Source organism: Scaptodrosophila lebanonensis, unplaced genomic scaffold (genome assembly GCF_003285725.1).
Source record: "Scaptodrosophila lebanonensis strain 11010-0011.00,11010-0021.00 unplaced genomic scaffold, SlebRS2 tig00000053-arrow-pilon, whole genome shotgun sequence".
NCBI classification, from domain to species: Eukaryota; Metazoa; Arthropoda; class Insecta; order Diptera; family Drosophilidae; genus Scaptodrosophila; species Scaptodrosophila lebanonensis.
This window is the reverse complement of record NW_022060548.1, coordinates 9,820,908-9,836,093: the sequence shown is the minus strand read 5'-3', so window position 1 is coordinate 9,836,093 and position 15,186 is coordinate 9,820,908. Positions and strand designations below refer to the sequence as shown.

Sequence of the window (15,186 nt, the reverse complement as noted above, 5' to 3'; positions counted from 1 at the left end):
AATAACTATTAAGAAATAAAGTATTTAATAATATTAACTATGAAGCATTTAATGGGCTTTGGCTGACTTATGTCGGTCCTAGTTTTAAAAGCAATCGCTTACATTTTTCTGCACCCTATCTAATAAGTTTCTTTCCGCTTCCTTTCAGTCTTTGCCGCACAGCGTGATTCATACAAATCGAAGGATATGAGCAGCAGTAATAATGCCATACCGAAGAGTGGCTCCGACAGCAACGATGTGACTGTTAGTGGTGCTCCCAATGGTGCCACCGGAAGCGCAAGCAGCAACAGCAACAACAATGGCATTAGTAATGGCAGTAACGGAAACAGCAAGAATGGCCATGCAATGGCCACGTCGGGAGGCGGTGGAGGCATCGGTGGCTCACTGACAACCACCATAGCGGCAATAGGCAGCAGCAGTAGCAGTAGCAGTAGCAGCAGCAGCAGCAGCAGCACTACCACAACAGTAACCGGCATTGCCAGCAGCAGTTTGCAAAAAGTCAGCAGCAGTAGCAGCAACATGAATACAATCGCATCCGCTGCTTCCGGTATCAATCGCAATAGCATCGACCTAATCGAAGATGCCCGCAATGGGGGTCCCTATTTCGACAAAGCAGCCTCCAAGAATGTCACTGCACTGCTCGGCAAGACGGCCTATTTGAATTGTCGTGTCAAGAATCTGGGCAACAAAACGGTAAGTAATCAAGCCAGCCAGCAGACAAAGACAGACACACACACCCCCACACACATCACGTCTAATTGTAATGCCATTTAATGCTATCAAAACGCGATTTGTAATGCGCATTTGTGGGAGGGAAGAGACTTCCAGGCTGATGAGCGCGCAGCATGCTTTTATACACTTTACCTAAAAGGGTGTCATGGAATTCTTCTGCTCCATGTGACAGTTAAATGTACATACATGTGTTATAATAATGCAACGCTGTTATGTCCGACAGTCTGAACTCATAGTTCTCAGAGTTCATAGATAATAGAGACACAAAACTTAGCAGCAAGGTTCGTGCATTTGCAATAAAGAACAAGTTTATGTTCGCTATTCGATTTGTATTCTTTTAAGGAAGTTTTGGCGTTTTCAAATGGCTCTTCTATGTATGTCTCACTGTATGAACGCGTATACCTAGGCAGTTGTAGAGGTTAGAGTCAAAAAACTTTGAGTGCTGATTCTTCTAACTTTATGGGATTACATGTTTATGTTTATTGGTTTTTCGATGAACTCTTTAACAGCACTACTATTTTTTTGATGTTCTTAGTAAGTCAATTCTATATTTGTGTTAAAAAAGTATCCTTTGATTTGTTTGTTTAACTATTTTCTCGCTGTACTGTTCGGGGTTCTGTGCGTGAATATAGATATGTGTGATGACTCCTTATCTTGACTCCTTATTACGAGATCTAGGTTTGGGAAGACCTAGAGTTGGGAAGATCTAGAGTTGGAAATATCTAGAGTTGGGAAGATTTAGACTAAGGAGTTGTTAAACGCCTAAAATTTATGGTTTCTATTATACTGTTCGTTTGTATCATCTCGTGTGGTTCAAAAGCAAGAAGAGTTGAAATTTCCAATGCTTTTGAAAAGGAGCTCCTAAATTTGTTAATCGATGCACACTTCGAGTTTAATTTTGGATGACAATTTCCGTTTTAGGCAAATGAATTTTCTCCCCTTTAGTGTGTATATAGGTCGGTTCCACTGGGGTTTTTTAAAAAGCTAATTAGCCCATGAACTGCGCCCACATGGCAGGCACAAACACACAAACACATACACACACAAAAAAACACACTATTTAGAGCTTAGGCTAATTGTTCCGGTGCCAAGCGAAATGATTAATTATACGAAAACAGGAAACAGATTTTACTTTATTCAACTTCAACAAAAATCTGTCTAAGTACGTGTGTGTGCGTTTCGTTTCGTGTGGGTGTGTGTGTGTGTGTGTGTGTGTGTGGAGTGTAAGTTTGCCTGTGCGGAAGGAAATACCGCAAAACATTTCACAAACACAATCTCGTCGTGGCAACGCCACAACACTTCCGGTCTATGCTCCGTACCTGGGCCAACTATTCAAATCGAGTCGCACCGAGTTCGGACCGAAAATGAGGAACAACACAAACAAAAAAGTGAAAGCTTTCTGCTTCTTTTTTTTTGCCCATTTTAGGGTTTGGTTTCTGTGATTCGTTTCTTTTCTTTTTCCTCCTGTTGTATTCCTGTAGGCCGAAGCGCGGCTCAACTGCCGCATGAGTGGCGCTGGCATGTAAGTGGTTTGGGTGGTGCCGGGGTGGTGCGGGGCGAGGGTCTAGTACGCTTTTAGGTTAGTTTCCACAACCAGTAACGTAGTCATTTGGCTTCCGTTGCTTCCGTTGGGGGTGGCATTGCAGTGCTTATTTTCGATAATAATACGTTATATGTCGGCCCTGGCAGCTGCTCGATTACACTCAGAGAAACGGACAAAAATAGTTCATTTCATGCGGGAGTGGGGGTTGCTTTTGCGGTTTTACGATGGCTGCCACATTACCATTAAGTTTGGTTTTTGGAAACTAATTTGCGTGATTATTAAATTGAGAGCATGTGTGTGGACCAAGGCAGGTGTTGGAGGAGCTGGGGAGGGGGGGAAATTGCTGTCAGTTGAAGTTGGTTGTGCGGCATTTGGCAAAGTTTTTGGGTCCTGGTGCCGTCTCTGTTTTAGATAGTTTTGCCAACTTCATTAGCTGTAATAACTTAATCGCAGATTTCCATTGGTGATCATTAGCTAATGAGCTACGACTAATGAGTGGAGGTGTTAAATAAAAGTTAAGTCATATTTTACCAATTCTGCGTATTATTTTAATTAAATTATTTTGCTTTTTCAGGTCAAGTTTTTTATATTTGTTTTAAAACGTGGCCAAGTTCAAAAAATCGTATATCAAGTAGTAAAAAAAATCTCGCTTAGAATAAGCGTTGCACCAATCGTTCCTAAGGCAGCCAAAAAAAGAGGTTCTATATTATTCGTAATTAATTTGCACTGCGTAGTGATACGACAAATCTACATACTAAGTTTCGTTTTTAGTCAGAGCTTATCAAAATAAGACAAATTATTTAAATTAAATAAGAGTTCTTGTTATAAGAAACGAATTATTCACCCTTTTTGTTAATTATAAAATGGAAACTCTCTAATTAAATATATTGATAATTCGCCAACTAAACTGTTAAAAATTTTCAAGTATTTTGGTTAAATCTAAAATTTATTGTATGCAATGAAAATTATTTTCAATTTGTTCAATGAAATTTTCAAGTATTTTGGTTAAATCTAAAACTTATTGTATGCAATGAAAATTATTTTCAATTTGTTCAATTAAATTTTTATCGATTAAAAATTGGCATATTTAAGAAAATAAAAGCTATTGATTTCAAATCAGCAACCTGTTGGAGGAGACTTGATTTCCTCATATCATTAACATTTCTTACATTGTCTATATATTGTTTGATTTGAAACTAACGATCTATATTCAATGTCAATTCTCTGTCATATTTTTTACTCTAAATAAACAGACTTTGAAAACAATTGTAGTCAGTCGTCTAGTCATACTAACCATAAAGGTACCCATTTATATACCTATAACGTTCTGAGTGTATCAAAATGACAAACCAAATATCTTTATATATTAGATATTAAATTGTGTATAGATATTAAATTGTTGAGAGCCAATACTTAGGTATTTAATATTTTAAATACTTATTACATTTTGATAGTTTCAAATGCACAAAGAGTATTAATTGAAAATTATTTAGAATTATTAAGAGTTATTTTGAATTATTTGTGGGTTTATTTGGTTTTTGTGTGAGGGAAGAAGGAAATATAGAAGAAAGCATCTTGCAGCTCTTAAAATAAACAGCTTGATCATTGATTTGCAGAATTAGATATATGGTGTAGAATTACAAATAATAGAAAACAAGCATTCGTTTCATTTTAATTCATTTATAATAGTTATAATAAATGTTGATGACTTGCGTTATAAATATTATAAAAAATTATTATTATTACCAATTTGATACGATTTTGATAAGCTGAGCTGAGATTTTAACTAGTTAACTAGTTCTAAAAATCTCTGACTAGACTGACTAGCCAATTCTGATGTATTGTGGCCGTATAATTAAAAGACTTGTACCCTCTCTTCGCTTTCTCCACTCAGGTATTTTAATTTCTTTCTTCTTAAGTGTAACCACCTACTGAATATACTACGAAATACCTTTAGTATTACTAGGCCATTAGTAGTGCCGAATCTTAATAATTTAACATTTAGATTCTAGAACATTTACTTTTGGAGATATTTTATGCAAGTCTTTTCGTTTTCTCATCTGCTTTCTTTCGTACACACACCTAACTATACTATAAGACGTGAAAAATTATTATTGGCTTCTCTTCCTTTCGATTGGTAAGCTCCTTAACTTCAAAAGTGCTTCGAAGCAGATTTCAAGACATATGGTATTTTAATTAGTTTTATTTGTTTGAAAGGCACAATGCTTCTGTAAAGGCATCACAAGTGCTCATATGAAACACATTTGATTAAGTAAAAGGAAGCTTTAATTTGTGGCTTACCTGAATTCCTGTAGATTTTTGTATGGCAATTTAATTTCTACGTAATTCTTTGTGTTCTTCAATCAAACGAACTCACGTAGAACTTAAACAATAGCAATTGGATTTCCTTTATTTCCCTTAAAGTATGCACATTAGTAAGAGTTTTCTCTTTTGAACTTTTGGCTTCATTGTCGCCTGCCCTCAGCTAGAAAATTGCGTTTCCTGCCCTCGAAAACTAAAACACTTCCTTTATTTAATTTTCGCCTAAACTCAACTTCCTAATTGAACTCACACTCAGACCCTTTCACAGCATTGCTTAAGCTGTGAAACCCTTTCACAGTTCGAACTTCATTTGCTTGAGCTGTGCGTTGTCAGCTTAAAACCTAATTAGCTTTCAGTTTGTGGCGGACCGCAGCTGCAACCCTTCCCCCTCCACCCCCCTTTTAAGACTCACACTTCCTTCTGCAGATATACTGCGAGTACATATATACATCATTAGAGCTGAGCGATTAGCCAAAGTCATGGGTCAAGTTGGCTTTTGCAGTTGGAAGTATAAAATGAGAAAGATGTAGACGCTAGAGCTGCGAAAATCAGAAACTTTATTCTCTCTTTATTCTCGAGTACACATGAAAACAATACTTACTAGCGAAGACATGATAAACTAGAAAGGTTTACTTAACAAACAACAAATGTATACACAAAATAATGTGTAATATTATTTACATTTTTACTTAATATAAATAATATAAAAGTTTGGTGGACCAAGCGTTTAGTGTTGCAAAGATCTGGAGGTTCATACAGACAGACAGTGGGACAAACTGTCGTACAAATGAGCGCCAATGGTTACATTATTACTTATCGTTATTTTGTTTAAAAATTTCCTCTTTAAAATGTATTTTATCATGCTGTTACATATCCAACGCACTTCTTAAGATACCCTTTTATCTTACCTACTACTTACTGACTAGCGAAGACATGATAAACTAGAAAGGTTTACTTAACAAACAACAAATTTATACACAAAATAATGTGTAATATTATTTACATTTTTACTTAATATAAATAATTTAAAAGTTTGGTGGACCAAGCGTTTAGTGTTGCAAAGATCTGAAGGTTCATACAGACAGACAGTGGGACAAACAGTCGTACAAATGAACGCCAATGGTTACATTATTACTTATCGTTATTTTGTTTAAAAATTTCCCCTTTAAAATGTATTTTATCATGCTGTTACATATCCTACGCACTTCTTAAGATACCCTTTTATCGTTCGTTTATGGGTTGGGTGTAAAAAGAAATCGAGCGCAGCCACCTTCTGTTTTATGCGCAGTGTAGGTTTTAATGATAAACACCAAACGGATGTTGATGTTTTGTACATTATTAATGACGTTTTTCATTAGAGTCGCAGCGGTGTGCCATTTATTTCAGCTGTTCGTTGCTTTACGGCTGCCGGCTGCTGATAATAATGCGCCCTAATGAGAAGTGGGAGGTGGTGTTAAGGTGTGGGGGCGTTAAACAAAAGCTTCGAGCTAAATAATTCATGGCAAAAGTCAAAAGGAAAAGTTTCAAAATATGCGCGCAAAACACTCTCTCTCTCTTCTTCGTTTTTCTGTTTTTCTGTTTTTTTGGAAAACCATGCTCCAAAAATTGAGTTGTAAAAGCGACAGATTTTTGGCGTTGCCTTCGATTCTGCTCTTTTCTTTTACGTTTCTGTTTACCAGGCATAAAAAATATTTACGCTTGAAATCGATATACAAATTTTACGATACTGTAAACACGCATAATATGCATAAAAATCGGGGGCGTGTGGCATATGGGTGGATTGGGTGGCTGGTTGGTTGGTTCGTTGGTTGTTTGGATGTGTTTCATTTTTGTGGTTGCCAAGACTTTCTGCCTGGCTGACTGCTTGTCAGTCTGCCTGCCTGCCTGTCTGCCTGTCTGCCTGCCTTCATGTTTGCCCAGAGGGTTGAAGTGTTTGAAAAGTGGGGGGAAGAGGCGTTTACTTAAAGTCTACCTGGGGCAACGTTTGGTGTTAATTACAAGCAACTTTTGCTTAACTCTTGAAAAGTTTGCCCCACAATGCTGACAATTTCTTGGCCATTAACTTGTGCCTCATCTTGTCGGCATTGTCGTCGTCAGCCAGCATGTTACCCACCCGTTGCCATTTAAATTGAAAATGGTCACAGCTGACGCATGACACGAGCCACACACACACACACATACTCACACACCCCTCTATGTAAATTATCATCTCAGTGTGTGTGTGGGTGTGTGTGTTGCTAAATCACAGTCACTTAAAAATGTTGCGTGTACTTCGTCTTTTCTTTACTTTAAATGGTAAAACATGTTAACAGCAGGTGGTTGCCAAACAGGTGTGCATTAGCGTGCCTGGAATTTGGGGTAGGCTGTTCATGTAGGATGAGTTCAAGTGCGAGCGGTGGGTGTGGCGGTGCACAGTGGTAAATATTAATTATTAACATGCATATAGGATGTTAAAAGCATTCGACATTTTTGATTGCCAAAACGAAAATCGTGCTTAAGCCACGATCAGACGTGCAAAGAACCTCGCGGAAGAGTTGTCTTGTAACAGAAGCATTGTATTTAAGCATAGTATTATTATGTCTTTTAATTGAAAACACATTGGGTTAGCGACAAGCTCTGAAATTCTATCAATTCGCTTGTGATTTTTTGCCAGTCTCAACATACTTTACACTCGTAATTAATTAGTGGACTCGATATTCATGCAACTCTTATATTGTAATGCACTATCATCGTTTTAGTTTTTGGTTTAATTAATAAATAAATTAAAAAGAAGGCCCAACAATTAAATAACCCTAATAAGTCGACTTGCGGTTGAATCGAAAAAATTAGAATCGTAATGTTTATCGTGTGTAATACAATCTGTATATAAAGTTTAATTTTTTTAGCTCTTACAGTTTCCGAGATATATGCGTTCATACAGACAGACAGGCAGTCGGACAAGCAGACGTTCCGTCAGATTGTTTTTAATTAGCTTGTTTGTTCATTTTTTAACAGCTGTTAGGTGCAAGGTAGTCAATTTTGACATACATCTTTATTGTGAAAAAGTTTTCTTTTTAAAAAAAATTGAATCACATATCCAGCAAAGGCCAACACAAAGTTATAAGTCAGCAAATATATTCATAAATAGAGCCGTAGGATTACTGTAAATGAGATAAATTTTATTAGATTACATAAATTTTTGAATAGAGGCCATTTAACAGGACCACTGTGACTGGACTCGGGGAGTGGGCGTCGCAATGTGTTGCCTTCAATTTGTCTTTGAGGCAAGAAAGTTGCTTCAAAAGTTAACAAGGGTAACAGTCGCCCACGCCTACTGCACTTTGACAGCTCCCCTACCCCGCCCCTGCCCACTCACATGGGGTGTCTGTGTGTGGCACGGCGTGTGTGTCAAAGTTTTTGGCATCTTCTTTTCTTTTCTTTTTTTTCGTTCCTTTTATGAAAAAGCATATACAATATTTCAAAATAAATTTGCATATTACACGTATGCGACGACGCCGATATGATGAAGACAGAATTTGAGGGATGAGCTCTACACGTGCGTGTGGCACAAAAAAAAAGGAAAGGAAAAAGGTGGTCCCCCCACTTTTCAGGCCTCCCTGTAATGCTAATGTGCGCGTAAAATTGACTTTTTAAACTGTTTGCTTAATAAATTAAAATTTACACACACGCATAAACACACTTTGAATAAAATTTTTTGCATAAAGTCTGCATTACTTTGCTTTATCGGGTGCCTAACTCTGTCTCCCCTGATTCTAGATGTTGCTGCAAGTCTCGTGGGTGCGACATCGGGACATACATTTGCTCACAGTTGGCCGCTATACGTATACATCGGATCAACGTTTTCGCGCCATACATCAACCGCAAACAGAAGACTGGATGCTACAAATTAAATATCCCCAGCATCGCGATTCAGGCATTTATGAGTGCCAGGTGTCGACAACACCCCACATGAGCCACTACATACACTTGAATGTTGTTGGTAAGTACAATGGATACATAGCTTCGGGGCTGCCGAGTGAGGCATTTAACGGAATAAAATCATCATTAAATCAAATAAAGTAGAAGGAAAACAGCAAATTCGAATTTATGGGCATGCTTTAACAATGTGATTTGATTTCTTTAACATTTTAAACAAACACAGAATAGCTGCAGGGAAGACAGCCAAGAGCTAAGAGATTTCATGTGGTTATGTACTCGATATACATATATGGAATAGATTAAAAGAACAGAATATATAAAAGTATACAGCAAGTGTTGATGAAATGATGAATGAAGATGATTTTGTATTCAATAGGATGAAAAACACAGATATTCTTTGCATTCATTATCTAAATAAACACATTTTAAATCCAAATAAATCTGAAACACATAAATACTTGTATAAATTTGATAGCTGATTGACTCAGTGGCTTTAGAGCTGCCTTTTAAAATCCATACAAATGCATTGTTTTTCTGAAATTACTGCGCCTAATTCTTATTCTACAAGAGGTCAGTAAAGGTTATATGAATTGTCTTAAATCAATTAAATTAAATAAACAATTATGTCATATAGCGGATAGCATCTACGTATATATAACGATTATAATTAAATACAAAATAAGAAGATATTCATTTTTAAAGAATATACTTAATTGAAAATTTAAAAAGTAAATTAGGTAACGAAATCTGGCAAAAATAATAACATGACAGATACATTTTAATTAAACCTGAAGAAAATAGAAATTATTGCTCTATTCTTTAAAATTAAATTCAAAACGTGTAAATATTTTGATGAATGTTAACGTGGTTGTTGATTTGTGGCAACTTGTTTACATTAAATTTAAAAATTTGTTAAATTAAATTTTGCTAAAATTTATTAAGCATAGCCATTGATTTTTTGCGACTTTTCTATTCCAATACATTGATCAATTTTTAATCAAATATTCTATTTCTCTAAGTTTTTCTTTAAATAATTTTATTAAAAAATTATATTGTCATTAATTTTTGATAAATTACGTTTCTTAATGTTTCTTTTGCCGACTTGAGATAAATTTATATTTATATATTTTATTTATATTTATAATTGTTATATATATAATAATATATAATTATTATCATATATAATATGATACGAAATTTTCTGTCAAAAATAATAGAATTTCACTTCAAATAGCATTATTATGCTAACACATTCTCTTGAGCCTAAAAACATTAAAGAAATCGTTGTTTTTCTTATCTTAAAAGAAAATTTGTTCCGGTGCCGCAATTAAATTAAAATGTGGAATTAGCTGCGACTAATTTCGAAGGGAAAATAAAAAAGTTTGTTGAGCTTCCAATTTCTAGAAAGTTGCCACCAATTTACCGGAGAACTTCTCTTTTGTTTTAAGCTGCCTGCGCCGCCGCCATTTTATTTTTACACACAAATTACGGACAAAAGCAATCAGCCTAAAAGTGGGCAACGGCATTTTTATTTCGAGGCAAGCAATAAACTGTCAACTTAGACTCCGAGGGGTCGTGGCACAGAGGGAGGACGGAGGTAGGAAGGGGCAGTGAATGTTTATTCTAGTACGCCATAAACTTAATGTGGATTACAATTGCAGTTGGTTAAGGTGGACAAACTATGGGAATTGGCTAACGTCAAAAAATGGGCAACAAGAACTGGACACAGGCTAGAAGGTTTCGATGGTTGGTGGATGTATTGATAGGGAAGCTTATAGAATCTGAATTTCATAGCATTGTTAGGCTATACACAGAAGATGAATATTCAACAATAAGTAGCGAGAATGATAAGTAAATAAATAAATAATGATTAAGACCGCTTACAACTTAATAAGTTAACGTACATTAATATATACATTTTAATCATTAAGAAAGCTTATAAAATTAACATAAAGAATCTTTAAATTAAAAGATGACTAATGATAACGATTTAACTTATTTTTAAAATAAATTAAATGTGATAAAATGGTAATATTTCAATATTCCAATAAATAACAAAAGACATAAATATATAAAAACGAATAAGGAGTAGATAAATAAATATAAAATAAAAATTACAAAACAAATAAATAAATAAATAGATTAAAAAAGTAAAGAAATAAAAAAATTAAAAGCAAACCAATAAATAAATTAGGTATTATTTCTATTATTTCAAAATAGAAAATAAATAAAATAATAATAGGTGAAAACATAATCAATCAATAAATAAATAAAACATACTACAACAAATAATCAATAGCACAATTATACAAATTAGTAAAGAAAATAAAAAAAAAAAATTTGTAATAAATAATAAAAATAAAAAAACCTAAATCAAACAAATAATATAAGTTAAAAGTAATTAGGGTATAAATAAAAAAAAACAAAAAGGAAAATTAACAAAAGATAAATAAAAATTAATGAAAAGATAAAAATACAAAATAAAATAGCCAACAATTAATAAAATACTAAAAAACAATAAACATATAGAAAATGCATGTATGAAAAAAAAACCAAAATTCACTAACAAATAAGTAAAAAAAACGAAAGTAAATAAGTACACGACTTAATTAAACAATTAATCAAAATAAATAAAAAATACTAAAGCCCTTTGCAATACAAAATGAATAAATGTGAACTTATTTAAGTTTTCAATTTGTTACTTGGAGTGATTTTTTGTTATTGTTACAGAACCCTCAACGGAAATAATTGGCGCACCCGATTTGTATATAGAGAGTGGCTCAACTATAAATCTCACCTGTGTCATACTCAACTCACCGGAGCCACCGGCCTATATCTTTTGGAATCACAATAATGCTGTAAGTATATATACTCGTACGTGTGCGTATATAAGCGAGCACTTTACATTTATTTTATTTGATTTTATTCTGTTATTTTGCGCAATTTTCGTGAATTGGTGGGGCACGCAATTACTTTTGGCATGTCCTGCCCGAAAATGGGTTGGCCGAGTGACAAAACCCTTCAATGTTCAATTTAGTAACTTTTAAATTAGCTTTAGGTCCGCTGGGCTGCCAACGAAGCGCGGCAAGGATGACGAGGACATCAAATGAGCGCGTCGGGTGCTTATCACTCTCTCCTCCTTCTTTGTTTGTGCTTTTCTCTTTTTGTTTGTATTTGTGTTTGTCTGTGTATTTTTATTTTTGTGTTCCTTGCACCCTTTTCGCATTTCTATTTTTGTGCTTTAGACGCCGTTGTTGCATACAACAAAGCGTGGCAGCAAGGAAATGCCATTTAAGCACTATGTTGGCACAGTAAGCGTAGGTTGGCGAAAGAATGAAGGGCTTTTAAATGGATTTTTTGGTTTTGTTGTTGTTGTTGTTGTTGTCAGTGCACCCTTGTGGCTGTTGCTGTTGTTCCTGCTGGTGAGCCACGTTTTAGTTTTCCACTTTAGGTGTTTCTGTTTTCTTCACTTAATGCCCCCGGACTTCCACACACAAGCATGTTTTTAGCTTATTGTATTGGGAATTTGCCGAGCACTGTGTGGCACGTGGGATGAAAGGGTTCTTCTTCCATTGTTATGCCCTTTATTCTATATGGGGCGATGGCGGGATTTTTGTGGCATTGAGCAGAAAAGTTGCCATTAGTGCCGGTTTTGTCAAGCCGAGATTTAATTTTATTCCGCATTTTTGCACATCTACTCGTTTTCATTTCATTTTCATTTTGCCTCATTCGCATATTCCGTGCTGATTTATTTCATTTTTTTCCCCCCAATCCCAATTCTTTCAACCACTTGCTGCGTGCAACAGTGCGTATGCGTAATCGGGTGCTCAGTTTTATTGCGCATAAAAATCTAATTTCATTTGCTTGACAATTTCCGCGTTTCGAATGTCATTTGGCATACAAATTGCTAATGCCTTTCATTCAAATTTCATTCGCTTTGAGCGTGTTATTAAAAGCTATAACTTTCTCTCTGTCTCTCTCTCTACATATATTTATCCGTATGTTTTCTTTCTTTTTCGCAGATTATCAACTACGACTCGCCACGCGGTGGCGTCTCGGTTGTCACCAATAAAGGTGAGACCACAACATCATTCCTCCTGATTAAATCAGCGCGTCCATCAGACTCCGGGCATTATCAATGTAATCCATCAAATTCAAAGCCGAAAAGCGTAACGGTACACGTGCTGAATGGTAAGTAAAATCAACGACAAAACAGAGTAGAACGAAACGAAACCGAACGGAACAAAAGACAGACAATATGAAAATGAACAAAAATTGCGCAAAAACACAACGTGCTGCAGGAAGTGGGGAAATGAGTGGCAGACAGCGCGACGGACAGCCGAGTGTGGCAATAAGCCAAAGAGATTGACAGTGGGGAACAAAGGGGAAATGAAGAAACAAGTGAGAAGAAGGACGGTGTATGAGTGCTTCTGGAAGTAGCACTTGCGGTCTGCTCATTAGTTAAGTGTAATGAGTGTAAAAGGAAGGTTATAATGCCACAAAAGAGCTGAAGTGCCAGTTGCTTATGAACTTCAAATCATGAATTATTTGTGGCAGATAAATAAGTAAATATAATTAACTTGCCATCGCTGCGTAAAGCAAATTAATTAAAGCGAACTAAAGATGACAATTGCTTACAAATGTGTAGGCAAAAGTCTTTAGGAGTGGGGGCAGCAAATTAATAATGAGGAAAAACACCTATTTCATACTAAGACTGTGTAGAAGAGGAACATAATTAGTGGCTAGCTGCGATTTTATTACTGTTTCTGTAATAGCTAAGTAGTTTAATAAGAATGATTAGTAAATAAGTTATTAAAGTTATTTGCTTTTAGATGAAAATTAATGACCAAATGCCGAGCTTAGGTCTTAAGTAAAAGGTTAAGAAGAAGCCCATCATTTAGTCTAAAAATGCAATTCGCACACGTCTTACATGTTGATGCTTCAAGTCTAAATAAAAGTATACAGTGGAGTGAAAGCGCTGATGGAGAGACATCTATACACATAGCTTTCGAAGACGAACAGAACAGTTGATTTTATAAGATATCGAAACCCTTTTAAGTAGTAAACCAAGAACAACTAAGCAGCTGATTCGCACACCAGGACCAAGACTTCATGAGTCCTGCAACTTGAAAGGCTCATAATAAGTTACAAACCAGAGTCGACCTACGATTTCTACCGATGAAGAACTATTAGATTTTAAGTTGCTTAGATCGCGCACCTGCATGATTATTTTTAAAGCGACGTTATTCGAATCCTCTAATATAGGGAAAGTCTATTTGTGAGTTAACGTTCTCAAAGAGAAATCCATAAAAAAGAGCTCGAAAAGTCTACTCCTGGAGTTTCTTAAAGCCGGACTAGGATTCATGGATCTTATCAATATTTTAAACAGTGATGTACATGTCGTGCTTCATTGATTGTACAATCGGGTAATGGCAGCCATAAAAATACAGGTGTGGGTAACAAAAGCGCTGACACATAAGAATCAGGGCGAAAAGAGCAGAGAAAAGTACACAAAAGTAGCTTCAAAGCGTGCGATATGTAATGGAATTATTTGGACCAGCGGCTTCAAAGACAAAAAGAGTGTCAGTTAAAAACCGAAGGCATTGGGTGGAAATGAGAAAATGCCAAGCAAAGCACTGCAAATAAGGTAAGAGCGTGTTAATGGCGGGTAAATATGCCAAGCGATAAAGACAGACTGAATAGATTGGGAAGCTTAAATCCGCCTGTAAGCGATTACTGCACGAGTGGCACGTAAAAATTAAAGGGGAATGACACGCCCACGAATTTCGAGTGTGTCGGTAATCATTATGCGCACTAACGCCATAAACGACTCTTACGCCCACTTCTCTCACTATTGCGCCCCCTTCCCCCCATTCTTGTTGCCCCCTCTAGTCAAATGCTTTGCGTTTTGTCGCCAATCATTTGCACAGTCGGGAATAACAGCCGAGGGCGACAGTTTCATAAACGCTCCTAGTGTGAGGTTAGGGGGTGGGGGTAGAGGTGTGCATGTGTGTGTGTGTGTGTGTGTGTGTGTGTGTGCTTTTGACTGCAGTGTCTGCACGCTTGGCGCATGAAAATTATGTTTATTTTGCTTTACCACCCACTATCCAACATCCACATACCATCATAGCCATCTAGTCAACTTAAATACGAGTACTGCATGCCACTTCCTTTGCGACTTTCGCTAATGTCAAGTCGTCGCTGCACAGTGGTTGAAATTGTGAATATGACGGCATAAAATTGATTGCTATAGGTGCAAGATTATTTTATAGCGTATCCACACATCAAAATGAAAACATCTGATCTGACATCAGAGATGTTAATACACCAGACAAATGCACGCCATATCTCTACATGTCAGATGTTTGCACTTCAGAAGTCTACAAGTAGACGTCAGATAAAATTCAAATCAGATTTCCACACCTCAGATGTTCACGCATCATATGTTTACATTTTAGATGTATACATGCCAGATATCTACACGGGAAATATCTATATTTATAAGTCGGCTGTCTACACATAAGATGCCTGCACATCAGATCTCTACGCATCAGATGTTAACACGTCAGATGAATGCAATTCAGATGATTACAGTTCATAAGTCTACATACACATAAATACACTTCATATGTATGTCTACACGTCAGATGTTTTCATGACAGATGTTTGCA

General features: G+C 36.0%; 1 protein-coding gene across 1 annotated transcript in view; it reads left to right on the top strand.

Moving 5' to 3' along the window:
• LOC115623941 (uncharacterized serine-rich protein C215.13) overlaps positions 1 to 15,186 on the top strand; it is a 28,046-nt gene that overhangs the window by 8,268 nt on the left and 4,592 nt on the right. Inside the window, exons 2-5 of the mRNA XM_030518503.1 lie at positions 149 to 693; positions 8,354 to 8,576; positions 11,246 to 11,373; positions 12,538 to 12,706. Of these exons, the coding sequence (XP_030374363.1) occupies positions 149 to 693; positions 8,354 to 8,576; positions 11,246 to 11,373; positions 12,538 to 12,706 (1,065 nt within the window). The remainder of the gene's footprint in view (positions 1 to 148; positions 694 to 8,353; positions 8,577 to 11,245; positions 11,374 to 12,537; positions 12,707 to 15,186) is intronic.